We start from the raw sequence: 13,907 nt of genomic DNA, 5'->3' as shown, positions 1-13,907 counted from the left end.
AAAGTATAAGATACTCTCCCTATAAAATACTGTGCAGGTTATTTCTCACTTTTCCAGAACAACCAAGCAAAGTCCCTGTACAATTGCTATATTTCTTGCATATTTACACAACTTTTTGCAATCTTCCCTCACAAAAAAAGTCCTGAAATCCAAAGACAAAATGAGACCCTTCCTTAATTAAACTTGTATCAGCTTTCTCACATTAATCTAATTAGCAATTTTATGTCCTATTTCTGAGCTTATTATGAAGAAAACCTCATCTTTTTAACTCCCAGTAATGGTAATTTTAATTATTGTTGCTCTCCTAAGGTATCTTTGAAAGACCCGCTTCCCACCAGAAAGGCTGGCTATTTCATAGTTATATTTGTTTAGTCTCTCATTTAAGCGTAATTTAAACTTAATTCATCCAAAGCATTTTGGTGTTCCTGGATCTCATTTTTCTATGTGGTTTCTCACTGAACTATCTTCCAGGTGAGATCACTGCCCATAGCTGTTACTTTATGGGGCAGTCTAATCATATTTCAGTTCCAGAAAAGGATTGGCATGTAAATAGTCTAGCTCTCTTACAGGTCTAACATTTGGTCCTTCAGCAATGTTGAGGAAGTGATGACCCAAGTTGTGGCACCCCCTGGCCTGGGTGGATGTAAATAACAGCCAGGACTGCTGTCCAAACTAGAAGCAGCTACCTTTTCACATGATTTTTTAAATAATTGTTCTACTTGAATACCCATTTCCTACTAACTGAATCTCTTTTATTCAAAGGCTTTTTGTTAAAGACTGTGTGAACCATTGAGATTACGTATAGTTAAGCTGTGATCGTCTGCACTGCTTTCGCAACTTATCCAAGCACCCAGCACAAACAGAGCTGTTCAGCCTAGAAGAACTCCTCTATAAGATTTGACAGGTAACTGTTACAGACTGCTAACTGTATTATTTAGGAGAAGAAGAATGGGTTGCTAACAGTAAAAGTAAACAGCAAGAGCAGCTGGGAACAGTAAACCATCCTTCTCACATAAATTGCATTCACATCGAGGGTGAATTTCATATTTTGATTCAATGGGATGCCATTAACAACATTTAGTAAAGGTGATCCCTAGTGTACTGCAGTCCCAAGCAGACTCAGAATTGTAGACTAACCTTAGAGAAGGCTGTAGCCTAAAATGACAGGTAATTGCTGCAGAGTTGCAGTTGACAGCATTGAGAATTGCATGCCAGAAGAGGATTTTCCTATTTCCTTTAGAAACATGAGTTTATCAGATGGCCTATCTGCCTTTGCAATAAGTGTAGGAAAATACAGGCCAGTAAGTCATGCTGATACAATACTAAAAAAAAAAATACAATTACTGCATTGTCATTATGAGGTTGTGTCATACACGGAGTTAGACAAGCAAATTTCTGTCATTGGCTATGCATGGGAAGTATTAGTTGTATACCTGTTTCTAACCTATAAGGTAAGCATTTATATTAATGTATTGTGCTGTAACTTAGCTAGTAAACCACCCACGAGGTCACCTATCACTTTGAGCTATTCCTCACTTAGCCAAAAGGTTAATATATGCAGTCTTCTCTTAAAAGCCTGGATTCCTTGATGGTAATTGCAATTGCCATCACGTTGAAGTGTAGCATGCTTCTAAATCAAAATAATGATACATCACTGGTGTTCTAACAGACCTGTTTCTCTGCCCAGCCAGTTATTCCAGCTGAAGCTGTGGTGTAGAAGATAATGGATAATGAAGAATTGAGCCCATGATCCAGTAGCCAGTGCAAAATAATCCACTGAGGCGAATCACTCAAAGAGAATATTTCCATGTAGAGTTATCCATCAGTCACAAAACAGGTGAGTCAGTAGCAATTAGCATTGTTCAATATGCTGTGATTGAAGAGGAAGAAAATCACACTGATGCAAATTGTATCTTATTTCAATTAATCATTTCAGTGCATAACTGTTTATATGTATTATAATCATATGAAAAACCACCACAGGCTTGCATGACTACACACTATTTTTAGCTTCTGTCAGTCTCCCCAACAACTTTTGAATGCATTGCTCGATTAGTCCAAATATGAAAGGGAGATACTGTGTTGCAGTTATCCCTGTCCTTATAATGTACTTAAAGTCAGAAGTCAGATAAAGAGAACCACAGATCAATCTACTGGACAAAGGGTAGAGGCGGGGTGCAAATGGTGTCCTGCACCTTTAGCAGCAGCAAAGCAGGGGCCAAACTGGCATAACTGAGAACTGGTTCTGTGGCTCTGATCCTTAGACTGTAAAGAGCTGAGATATTGCAGTGAAGAGAATGGCACTGTTTAAGGACAAATCCACAGATCTGTAGGAAATCAGGCTTCCTTGCCAATGCTCCTGCTGCAACAACTTATTTATAAGCTCAAGACTCTAAAGGGTTCTCTGTGTGTAGAGCTGTCAGTGATTAGGGATAATATACATAAAAAGAATGGAGTGTCACTGTCTGGCAGTCAGAGCCATTCCTCCCAACCCTTCAGGCATACAATCCTGTTTTAGCAGTAATGCCTCATATAATTGAATTGCAACTATTGCTTTTAAAAAGGTAAGACTAATGCTACAATCATTTAGTATAGCTTATTCACAGTTAAAAAACATACTCTTACTCTGCCTGTGGCACTGATTTATGTGTGCATATGTTTGTTATGTCAAGTTCCATAGGGTTTTTAAAAAGTTGTAAATCACAAGTGAGTTCACAGCAATGTTACAGTGTTACAATGACAAAACTAATTTCGACAATTTCAAGGTACTGAATAAATTCAGTTTATTGACACATTATAGAAGACAGCATGACACCAGCACAGCATAACTTCCATATCTTTTTGTTTCACAAGTGTAGCCAATACTTGTTTGCTTTTCAAAATACACCTAACAATATCCAAGAGTAACCACCTCCACTCTTGTTTGAATAGATGTGTAAAAAAAACTATGCTGTTAGCCAGGACTCTCACAGTAATTTGACTGATTTTCAGCTCTGACCTCCAGCTAGCACACAAACAATAGTGATTAAATACATATGCTATTAATATTACTTTGTCTTCCCAGCAGTCTTTAATTTGTAGTATATTTCCAGTATCACATAAATTCAACACTTTCCCCTCAGATTTTTACAACATGAGATAAATCTGATAAGGTGCTGAGCACCAGTACATCAGCAGTTTGCTGTATGGTCAGCATTAGCTCATGACCCATGCATTTCAGACTTGACCACTGGTAGCTAAGTATGGGTCAGGGAAAGCTGTATTCAGCATTGGGCAAACTGATTTATGAAAAAAGCCTTTACTGACCTTCATTAAAATCTATGCCTGCCTTAAGATCCTGCTAATAAAAGGAGCACCAGCATTAGCTGATTGTGTGTCACAGCCCCTAGGCTACAAACTTCTTTCGAGCTCAAGAGCTTTCCCATCTGGTCTTTGGGACATTCCAGTCTGTATCTGTGTATTATCCAGCACACTGGGTTCCCAATAAGTGTATCTGTTGGGTCAGTCTATTGTGTTATCCTAGTTGTCTTTACTATTATTTGATATCACTGTATTGTACAGCTTCATAACAAATAGAAAATTCCAAATTATCCAGGTGTGTGGCATTCTATAAGCACTATGTGCACATTTAAAACAAAGGTTTTAAAATGTTAGGACAGATCTTCCACTAGAATTTGTATTTTAGAATAAGTAAAGAAGCAAATCTGTTGTATACACTTTCCTAGCTTTAACCCACTTTTGAAATGCCTTTCTCTGTTTTAATGGAATTAAGATCTCTGATTTCTTCTGGCAAATACAAGCAGGTACATTATTCTAGCTCCAAAAGGAGTTGTAAAGGTTTATATTACACACAATAAATATTTCCAACTTCTTTCTTTAGGCATATGCACAGGACATTTACAACCAGGCATGTCATATTCTCTAGCAAATAATTTCTAAGAATGCAGATTTCAATAAAGTAGTTGTCACATATTTTATGTTCTGTGCACAGCAATCGTGACAAATTCATTTTGTCACCAACTACTCATGCCTGGGATTAACAAGAAAAGAAAATGGCACTAAGTTTGAACATCCATCTTCATTACTCAAGGCATTTCTTTTTCCTGTGAAGATGATCAAATCACATGTGTTACAGAGGGTGTTTGGGCAATACATACACCCTTAGTGATTAAACAGTTGCACTTGAAATCATGGAAATGAGGTGGGTGTGTTTTGCCTGTCTTTTCACTTTCATACAACGGCTGTAAATTATTTGGTTGAGCATGCTGAAGCTTACTTTCAGAGCAGCTCAGTGGTGCTTGGCACAGACAGGTGAAGTAGGGCAGGGCTGTGCTTTAAAATGAATAGTCATTCTGGATATAAGAGCAATGCCATCAGTGAAAAGCCAGAAGGGAAGGGCTTCTGTACAAGGAAGAGATGCCAACAGCAGCCATAATGCCTTGGAGAGATGACACAAGTACGAAGTGCAGAGCTGGCTCAATAAATTTTTTCAAACTCCTGGCTAGTCTACTGCCATCCACAAAAATCCCTACAGCATTATTTTAGTGGTAGAAGCAATTAGTTGAAAAAAATACCTGCAACTTAAATATTCCTGTTAATCTGATTGAAAAGGAAGCAAATCCACCAGTGAACAATGAGATCCTTGAAGTCAGGTTCCCATCCCTTGCCTCTTTGTCCCAGTTAGAGGATTCCCAGAAAGGACAGAGGGTTAAAGGACAAAGCAGAAACTGAGGATTTGTTTGATGTGAGATGTCATTATAATAGTGCTTAGTAATTCTCTGCTGCTGTTCTATTCCAAAATTGCAGTGTAATCAGTTGGTACCTTTACCCTTTTTACTGCTCTTTGTGTATAACTGGCTGTAACACAAGCAAAAAATCAATAGGGCACACCAAGGAAAATTATGCACTACTTAGAAAACAGCAAATTATTCCATATAGGGAAGAAGAAATGGAAGATTATCTCTTTTACTTTTTTTTTTTTAAGTTGCACTCCTAGAAGATGAGGGTGTAGTCTGGTGCATCCATCAAGCTATATAGTTAAGTTTAGACAAACTAAATGATTTAAAATACACTTCACATATGAGCGGGAAACAATCCCAATTGTACTAAGAATATCTGATCAGATCAGGTAAGATCAGATCACCAGATTTAAACGTGCCTAAATGACATGGTCTTACTATATTAGTTTTTGATTCACTAGAATGTCTAGCTCTTCTTGAACTTAGTCAAGACTTCATTTGAACCATGGTATATTATCACATGAAGCATCTTCTTTCTTGTTACAACACTCCTTTTAAATATTCTGTAAAAATGAAAACACTTTACAAGATAGAAAAAGAATATTTTAAATCAAAGCTGAGCACTGTAGTAGTATAAGTCTTCTTGATAAGATGCAAAATACACACATGATTTATCTGTCATCACTATACTTCATACTTTAATACATTATACTTCAGGCTTTGCCTTCTCAAAAGATTTCTAATGACAATGTTTAAGAGATGAGAAAAAACCAACCATTTAGATTCATAAACAGAAATTCTAACACTGCATAGTACAAGTTAGGGTAAAAATGAAGTAACTGAAATAAGTGCTAAGCTTCAGCTCACCTTTTTTTAATAGGTTTCAGGCCTATTTCAACTACACAGAAACTTGAAAGATACATCAATGCTTTTAGAAAAGATACACAAACTATAGAAGGTACTTTATTTTGATTATCTCCCTGGGACAGCAAAACACAAATCTTTACTTCATTATTGCATGTAATGGATCAAAATTTACATGTCCAGAGACATTCAGTTAAGGCAGTAGTTGGTGATACTGTTATTTGAAGAATGATCCAAAATGTATCTAGATAACAGTGGACTAAAATACTGCTTTCATTATCTTTATTTAGAAATTAAGTCAGACACGGATAAATACACCATTTCACCAACAGGAAGGAAATAAGAGTGCTCTACAGCCAGAAAGAGAGGTACAAACTAGTTTCATGCAGACTGTTTATATGATAAAGCAGTGAAAGCTTTTCTGATGTTGGCAACAAATGCAGAAAAATTGTTAGTTTCTCTCAGTTTGAGCTGTAACTCCGCAATACAGTCCAGAGGAGGAGTACAGGAAGTCACTAAAATGACACAAATTTGCAAAAGATTAGACTACTATTAAAAAAACAGTATCAGTGTTTTTCCACACCTATGAAATACTAAGGTAGTTTGTTATCTTTTTTATGTTTTAGCTTCCACCTGCATTATTTTTGAGTAATCTCATTTCCTTTCAGCAAAGAAAGCCTCAAAGAACATAACACGTTTTTTGTTTTCTTGACCTCTCCCTCAGTGCTGTGCTCCTACCTGAGTTGTTACAGCAATTCCCAGGAATCCATAGCCTGCTCAAAAATTGAAACACATTCCTAAACCATTTTGTTGCTCTGCAGACAAGCAGATTGTGAACTGATTAGCCCAGCATGCGACAGACTTTTAACTTCAACACTTTAAATCTGAATTAGTAAAACCAGAAATCTGTTCAGTTCATACTTAGAGGCATGGCACAGCCCTGGTAGCATTTAGAAGCTATCCAGCACTCAAATTCCGTAACTGAAGTAAGATCCACACAGCCAAACCAGCTTCAACATCCAAAAGGCTGTGCCCTTACAGAAGGGGAATTCTGGATTTCAAGTTTTATTCTTTCACCTATGTCACCCTTTTTCTGCCCTCTAGGCTTCTGGAACAAGTTGAAATATGCCTGTCAGCATACACACCCACTGTAGCAGAAACAAACTAAAAAATGAAGCATCCTTATTCTGTATATTCTCCTTCTCCTGTTTTGTTGGGTACAAAGTAAACAGCATCTTGCATGGAGGGCAGTGAAGATAAGCAGTTGTATTTTCATGTAAGTTAACAAGACAAACGTAGTTAAATAAACAATATTACCATTGCAAGACTTTTCATTCAGAAATTGGAAGACAAAAGATTACAACTAAACTGCACTTTACTCCTCTCCTTTTTTCAAACACGGGTATCAGATTCACTCCCCTTATTAAAGTATTCAAAATTCACATACCTTCATAGTCCCCTTGTTCATTTATGGAAAGTGTACACATGTATGGCTTGTCAGGATCTTTGTGGTCAATGTGTCTGAATATAAACTGTAATTGCTCATCTAAAATAAACACAAATGGAATTAATCAACATCATTAACCTCTGCTGCAGAATCACGATGACTAAAAATCACAATACAAAGTTAGTTTCAATTAATATTCTTGGAACATTGACAAATTAAGCAACCCTGGTCTCTTTGCAAGGCAAATGCATTTTAGCATATTTTGCTATTTGGGGGACAATTGTAGTAGCTGGGCTTAGCCATGTGATCAGGTGTGTAAGCTATGTGCTGTTCACTGCACAATCCAACGTGAATCACATTGTATCAGTGCACACTGAAACTAAGGAAGATACAGAAACCTACCGTGTATTCTACGCATCTCCAATCCAAGATGCTCTTTAAACAATGTTGTAATCTTGCTCACTTGTTCCACTTTCTCTTTGGCAGCTTTACTTTTAGAGGATTTTACTAGAATTTTAAAATCCATCGTAAGTATCAAAGGCAAAACAACCACATAAAAAACATTTAGAAAAAGAAAAGCCATAAAGAGCAAGTGATGAAAACAATCCCTCCTTTAGTTAAGAAAATTTACTTATTATCCCTTTCTTACTTACTTTCCATTTTCTTCATCAACTCTTCTTTAAGCTCTTGGATGATGTCAGTTAAGTTCTGCTGCTGCTCTTCTTCTTGATTTAGCTTTGATTTTATTTCTGTCAACTGCTCTTCCTTTTCTGCTACATATTTGCTCTGCGGGAGAATCTCTGAAAGGAGGCAAGAAAATATGAACAGATACAGTTGATTAAGTAGGTCTCTGCTATTTAAAACTTAAGTAGTTTGAAAATATTTATATGAATAAAACACAGTGGAATGAATGCTACCTTAGCTGCAGAGAGAAGTCAGCTTAACTATACCAAGAGCATCAAATGAAAGCTTAAGGTGAAAGCTATTACTAAGAGAAGCTACAAAGTGTGGAGCTGCTCTGATACTTTAATCAAATGAAATTTGTTTGTGGTGCCAGCACTATACACATCTTCAAAGCACGAAGGTGGTGGCTACCACAGATAATGAAGAAAGCCAAGAATGGAAACACTGACTGATATGAGAGCTGCAATAATTTTTACCTGATATTCTGAAGTCTACAAAATTCAGACAAGTTAGCCCTAGACTGATGAGCTGACAGTGTTCTCTTACTAATATGGAAAAGGCATAAATAACATCACAATACTTAGCTTTACTAAGCCATTTAATTTACTTTGCCTACTGCAGTCAGAAAATTCTGATACTCTATTGTTTTAAATACTTACGCTCTATACAGAAAACTTTTATATTTTTGCATCATCAATGAGTTTTTCATCAAATTGCTTTTGACTTGAAATTTACATTGTAAATTTACATTGTAAACAACTGATTATGTTTGGGTTTAATTCTGTCTTCATTCTGATGTTATTACTTACCTTTAAAATGTGAAGTTAAACATACTATTCAGCTGTATTAAGTTAATTTTATAAAGGTTAGACACAATAAATAACTGTACCATTGTTATACTCCTGAATTTTGTCTATCATCAGGTCCTCTTCCTTCAGCTTCTTGGACCATTTCTCTGTAATGAAAAGTTACTTCAGTTATCTGAGGAAGTTTGATGATAACTTACAATAAGCAAAGTTAATAGGAGCATAGAGCCTTTTTACCTGAAAGAGCTACTATAGTCTCCTTGCACAAATCTCTCAGCGCTGAAGTCTGATTGTTCTGTTCAGTGCCATAACTGATTTTCAACTGGATCCAAAACTCTTTCATATCTTTTTCAAAGAGTGCTACTTCATCTTCCGCCTGTGGATTGCCCATAGCGCTGTACCGAACCTGCAGGAGATCAGACGCAGCGTCAGGACACAGGAAGCAATGGCAGCAGGGGTAACTCACAGGACAAACGCCCAGCGCTGCTTTCACCGCCACGCATTGTTGTTCAAACCTCTTCGCGCAAGTTGTGTCTGTTGTTATTATTGGCTCAGTGGGAGCCGCGTTTCCCTCGCAACTCTCCCAGCGCTCGGCTACTGCACCAGGGGAGGCGCCACGTCCCGGCAGCCCCGCGGCCGCCGCCGGGGTCCCACCGAGCCCCAGCCCCAGCCCCAGCCCCAGCCCCAGCCCGCACCCACCGCATCCGAGCCGCGCCGCTTCCCGCCACCAACGGCCGCTCCCGCCCGCCCCGCAGCAAGCGCGCCGCTGATTGGCTGAGCCCCGCCGCGCGCCCGCCGGACCGTTGCTGCGGTAACGAGCGCGAGGCGTGGCCACCGTGAGGGGCGTGGCCACCGTGAGGGGCGCGGCCGGCATGGTGGGGCGGGCCGGCATGGTGGGGCGGGCCGGGCGGGGCCGGTGCCGTGAGAGGGCGGTAGCCGTGAGTCTCCCCGCTTTCCCCCCGAGGTGGCTTGTCGGGGTCTGCTGGTGGGGTGGCGGCGGGGCTGCTTGCCGGGCCCGTGGTCCGGGAGCAGCCTGCTCCGTGCTGAACAAACAGCTCGGCTCACTTACGCTCCTCTGAAGCCACCGCTTGTCTGGTTTACTCACGGAACACACTTGCGGTGGCCGGTCTTAAATTTTGTGAGTTTCTGAATTGCCTTTTAAATCGCTTGGCCTAAATTCTGTCAGGAATGTGGATGAAGCTCATTCTGACGGGAGGCTGACCTGCAGGGATAATTGCAGTCTTTTTTGATGTGAACAAAACCACCATACAGTAGCCCAACCTGTACCCGGTCAAACATTTGCCATAAACCTGTCAGTAGGTTTGCTTTTTATGACAGTGTGACTGGTGTTTCTCTAGTTGTTTATATTCCCTTTTAGCTCTTGATAAGCACTAATTTGTGATCCAGGGTAGCAGCCTTCAGTTTATTATGAAAGCTACTTTTAAGAATTTTGTTACTGTAGCTAATGAATTGCTCCTAATTTTTGTTTGTGCCAGTGCTATTTAGGTAAACCCAGATTAATGTATATTTAGCCTGGCTTTGAGGATTGCTTGTCTAAAAGTACTAATTGATATCGTCCACTTGTGTGGTGCTTAGCAAAGTCTGTGCTGGGACCACCATCTATTAGTTCCATTACTCTTCTAGAAACTTCGTCTATAAACCCTTCTACCCCACTGTATTCCTGTGTCGTTTGACTTGGACACGCTGTTCTCCAGATTTCACAGCTTCCTCAGCATTGTTCCTAAAGCTAATAGACCCCTGTTTCTTACCTGCTTTACACTTAAATGTTCTGAGGTTGTGCTGGTCCAAGCATGATTACCTAGCCATGTATGAATTTGGGCACTATGGACCTATACCTTCTGGCTTTTTTTATTCAGGAACATTTCTTGCCTAGCCAAGTGCATGCTGTTAGTGTATAAATTTCGGTGTTGCCCCTGACATAATTAGCCTTTATTAGTTGAGCTCGTAACTTTCTGAATACGCAGTTTTCTCGGGCCCTGGAGTTTAGTAAATAAAAGGTAAAGTAATCTAAACAAATCGTATTTTCTAATCTGTAGTCTTTTGATGGGTTCTACAGCTGGTCTCTTCTGAATCCTTTCATTAACACAGATAATGGGTTCACCCCACAGTAGTTGGCACTAGCTCAAAAATGTTAGGTATCTTTTCTTCACCAGTGAAGTTTTTCTAGATTTCATTAGTCCTATTACTTTCTTTTACACTTTAACCCACCAAAGACTAAAAGAACCTGTGACATTTACTGGCAGAATGCACACCTTAATTGATTTCTTTTCCAATTGATTTAGAGGTTTTGAGAGACATGAACTGTACTATAACCTGTCCTCAACCTTTCCCACTACTGTCCACCATCAATTTACCAAGTGTGTGTTTAAGGGAAGCACAGTCATGTCAACAAGTCCTAGTTTTCAGTTCAAACTGACTGTTTTTGCCTGCTACAAACAGGAATGTGGCCTCATGGCCCAAATTAGTGCAGGTCAGATGCTTCTTCAGTCCTCTACTGGGTCTGATTAAAGAGGCTCCAGAAATGCTGGCAGCCAGCCCACCATAACTCTAGCCCAGGAATCTTATTGGAAAAGGAATTGAAAAAATGGGTTGGAGATTGTTGCCCTTATGGGTTCAGTTCCATTTCTGCCTGCAGTTCATGGAACTTGAAGGAATTTTATCCTCTCTAGATTGCTTCTAATTTCTAAAACGTAGCTCTTAATATTTAAAATAAGTAAAATTCCTTAGATGTAACTTTTTCATAGGCATGCCAGAATTGTATTCCATGCATTGTTCGTATAATTTATACAGTTGCACTTATAAACAGAATGTAATGTAATTGCATTGCTAATTGGCATTACTAATGTAAGCAGTAGTAAGATCTGGCAGGTATGGTTATTGTTGTAGTGCACAGATTGGTTTTGTTGGCTTTGTGTGCTTGCATAGTTAACTTTATAGCAAAGAGTAATGACTGCACTAACTAGGAAAGATCAGATTAAGGTGGCAGAATGCAGAGAAGGAGACTGGGTCATGTTAACTGTTGCTAAACTTCTACTGGTCAGTCCAACCCTAAAAAAGCCTGGTCCAATGAGGAGTGCTTGAGGGCTTGGGATAAGAAGGAAGGTAAAAAATGAGAGAGAGAGGGTGCAAGCTTCTTGAAATATTCTTCTCTTCCTAATTCAAAAATTAAGGTGTATCTTCTCAGTGTTCCACTTGGAAAACATTCACACCTGAGAAAATACCTGCCAGCTGTTGTATACAGTGTCTGCTGGTGAACTTAGTAAATTGCTTGTTAATCCCTGTAGTTGGTCCAGTGTCAATGGAAATACTGGTGTGGAAATTAATGTTGTTGTTCAATTAATGAAGCATAATGTTCCAGAAAGTTAGGCCTGGTACATAGGTCTCCATTAACAGCATTTCAAAAAATGTTTGCTTTGATGGCTTTTCCCTCCCTTGCAAACACTTAACAGCATCTGTTGACTGTTATGTAATATTTGCTCTAATATGTAGGTGCAAGGCAGCTGTAAACATTTTATCCTCCCTTCAGTGGATCATCAGCATGACTCTTGTTTTTACATTTTGTGTGTGTATATATGTGTATATATAAAGTCTATGGTTCTATGTGTCTTGGAAAACATAATAAATCAAGAAATTATCAATAAATTAATATATGAACAGATAGCATTTGAAAGGTTTTTGCTCTGAACTAAGAAGTAATTTATATGAAGGCCAAACTTTGGCTCTTCAGTATCAAAACAAGAGAAAGCTTCAATTAAAAAAACTTAATTGCCTACACATTCTGACCATTTTGTATAGATCATTGGGTTTCCCTGCAATTCCCCATATTAGAATGCAGCAAATAATTTTATTTCATGTATTATCTCAAGTGACTTCGAATTAGGGGGGTTACAGAAGCTTTTTGCAGTGCTTTGCATAGAGGAGTGAAGGAAGATCTATTGAGGAAACGTTTCTCCTTTGTCAAACAAGTAATTAAATATAGTATTTCAAGACATGTTTCACCATCTTTGCTGGTTTTTACAGCTTGGAAAGTCTTCAGTGTCTCAGACTTTTATTGGTTTTGTAATGACAGGCAGGACAAGAGATTACTGCATGTCAGTTACTGATTTCCTCTTGGATGGAGCGGGATCATGAGTGATTCCAGGCACAGTGAGAACTGCCTCTCCCACAGAAACAGCTAACTTGTTCCAAAACTTCCATGGTGTTTTGTAGATTGTGGATTTGTTGAGGTTTTTCAAACATCCTTTATAAACATGACTTCTCTGATATCTCTGAGGTGAGGATGTAGGAGCTTCTGAAACACTCTGAATGTAGGAGAAAATGAAAGCCTTTTCTCGTGCTGTTAGTCTTTATTATGTCTAAGGTGCTTATCGTTCTGTTTAAGCATAAGAATCAGCAGAAAAATCCTGAAAATTATTATCAGGAGGTCTTCAGCATTTATACTAAAAGGTTACTTTATTGAAACATTAGCAAGACATATCTTCAAACATTAAATTTACAAAGTTTCTGTAGAGCCAAAGTGTGCCTGAGGAGTTCTGTGAAGAAGAGTTCAGCCTGGGCAGATGCATCACTGTCCTAGTGCACAGATAATATGGGTGGGTGGTTGGAATTTATAACTAAAGCAAACATGCTAGAAGTTATTGCAATGCTTCTGCACATCCTGCGTCAGAGGCAACTTTTTGGATGCCATTGACTAACAGTGGTGCCATTAAAGAGGGACTGTAAAATGATCTGGTTTATTACTTGGTAGGAAGGAGGACATGTATTTTGATGGAAACTTATGTACTGCAAAATATTATTTTCCTAATAGAACAATAGTTGTTTAGACTCAGCCTCATTATAGTTGTTGCTCTTTTAACCAAGTACTAGAAGTAAGGTGTCTGTTATTCAGCTGCTATCTGACTTGACATTTGCACTCATGTTTGAAGATAACTGTTCTTGCTAAACTAGATTGAAAAACAGAGGAAGACCTAAGATTTTTTAAATTTTTGCATACTAAGCCCAGACATGTCTAAAGGACTGATTTTTTTATTGTTACGGTAAGTCTTACCTATCTTTAAAGGCAAGATATTTTTACAGTAAAAAAATGTAGCAAAAGAACATTTTCTTTAGCAATAAGGTATAAACAGTTATTAGAGAGAGATTTCTAAACAAGTATGGTCTTGGGGAAATACTGGGAGAGAGGAAATTAATTCCATCCATTCATTTCTATGAGAGTTGCCTTGCTGCACACTCTGAAAAACAGTAAGGTATACAACCTAGCGAGAAACAAACCTCCTCAAATATTTTCAGCTAAAAAACTATGAAATATTTTTTGTTTAAAACTCCTGAAATTTTAATTTTGGAAGG

At 38.5% G+C, this 13,907-nt stretch overlaps 2 protein-coding genes across 2 annotated transcripts in view; one reads left to right on the top strand and one right to left on the bottom strand.

Moving 5' to 3' along the window:
• Positions 1-895, top strand: part of CERS6 (ceramide synthase 6) — a 102,741-nt gene extending 101,846 nt beyond the window's left edge. The window contains exon 10 of the mRNA XM_088168082.1: positions 763-895. Within this exon, the coding sequence (XP_088024208.1) occupies positions 763-774 (12 nt within the window). The 3' untranslated portion in view covers positions 775-895. The remainder of the gene's footprint in view (positions 1-762) is intronic.
• Positions 896-5,409: 4,514 nt separating this feature from the next.
• On the bottom strand, positions 5,410-9,321 carry SPC25 (SPC25 component of NDC80 kinetochore complex). Its single transcript, XM_014890917.2, has 7 exons — positions 9,240-9,321; positions 8,778-8,946; positions 8,624-8,689; positions 7,704-7,850; positions 7,453-7,557; positions 7,051-7,149; positions 5,410-6,118 (listed from the first exon to the last, which is right to left on the bottom strand). The coding sequence occupies exons 2-7, from the start codon at positions 8,929-8,931 to the stop codon at positions 5,985-5,987; spliced, it is 705 nt and encodes a 234-aa protein (XP_014746403.1). The 5' UTR covers positions 8,932-8,946; positions 9,240-9,321; the 3' UTR covers positions 5,410-5,984.
• Between the last annotated feature and the right edge of the window lie 4,586 nt (positions 9,322-13,907).

This window comes from Sturnus vulgaris, chromosome 7, assembly GCF_052056855.1.
Source record: "Sturnus vulgaris isolate bStuVul1 chromosome 7, bStuVul1.hap1, whole genome shotgun sequence".
NCBI classification, from domain to species: Eukaryota; Metazoa; Chordata; class Aves; order Passeriformes; family Sturnidae; genus Sturnus; species Sturnus vulgaris.
The sequence above is the reverse complement of the archived record's forward strand: the minus strand, read 5'-3'. Positions and strand labels throughout refer to the sequence as shown.

Excerpts from the sequence above, each read along its gene's own strand:
- SPC25 (XM_014890917.2), bottom strand. The coding sequence starts at position 8,931 with ATGGGCAATCCACAGGCGGAAGATGAAGTAGCACTCTTTGAAAAAGAT. Across the intron at positions 8,690-8,777 it reads GACTATAGTAGCTCTTTCAG|AGAAATGGTCCAAGAAGCTG; the intron begins GTAAAAAGGCTC and ends TTTTCATTACAG. Across the intron at positions 7,558-7,703 it reads GTTGATGAAGAAAATGGAAA|TAAAATCCTCTAAAAGTAAA; the intron begins GTAAGTAAGAAA and ends TTAAAATTCTAG.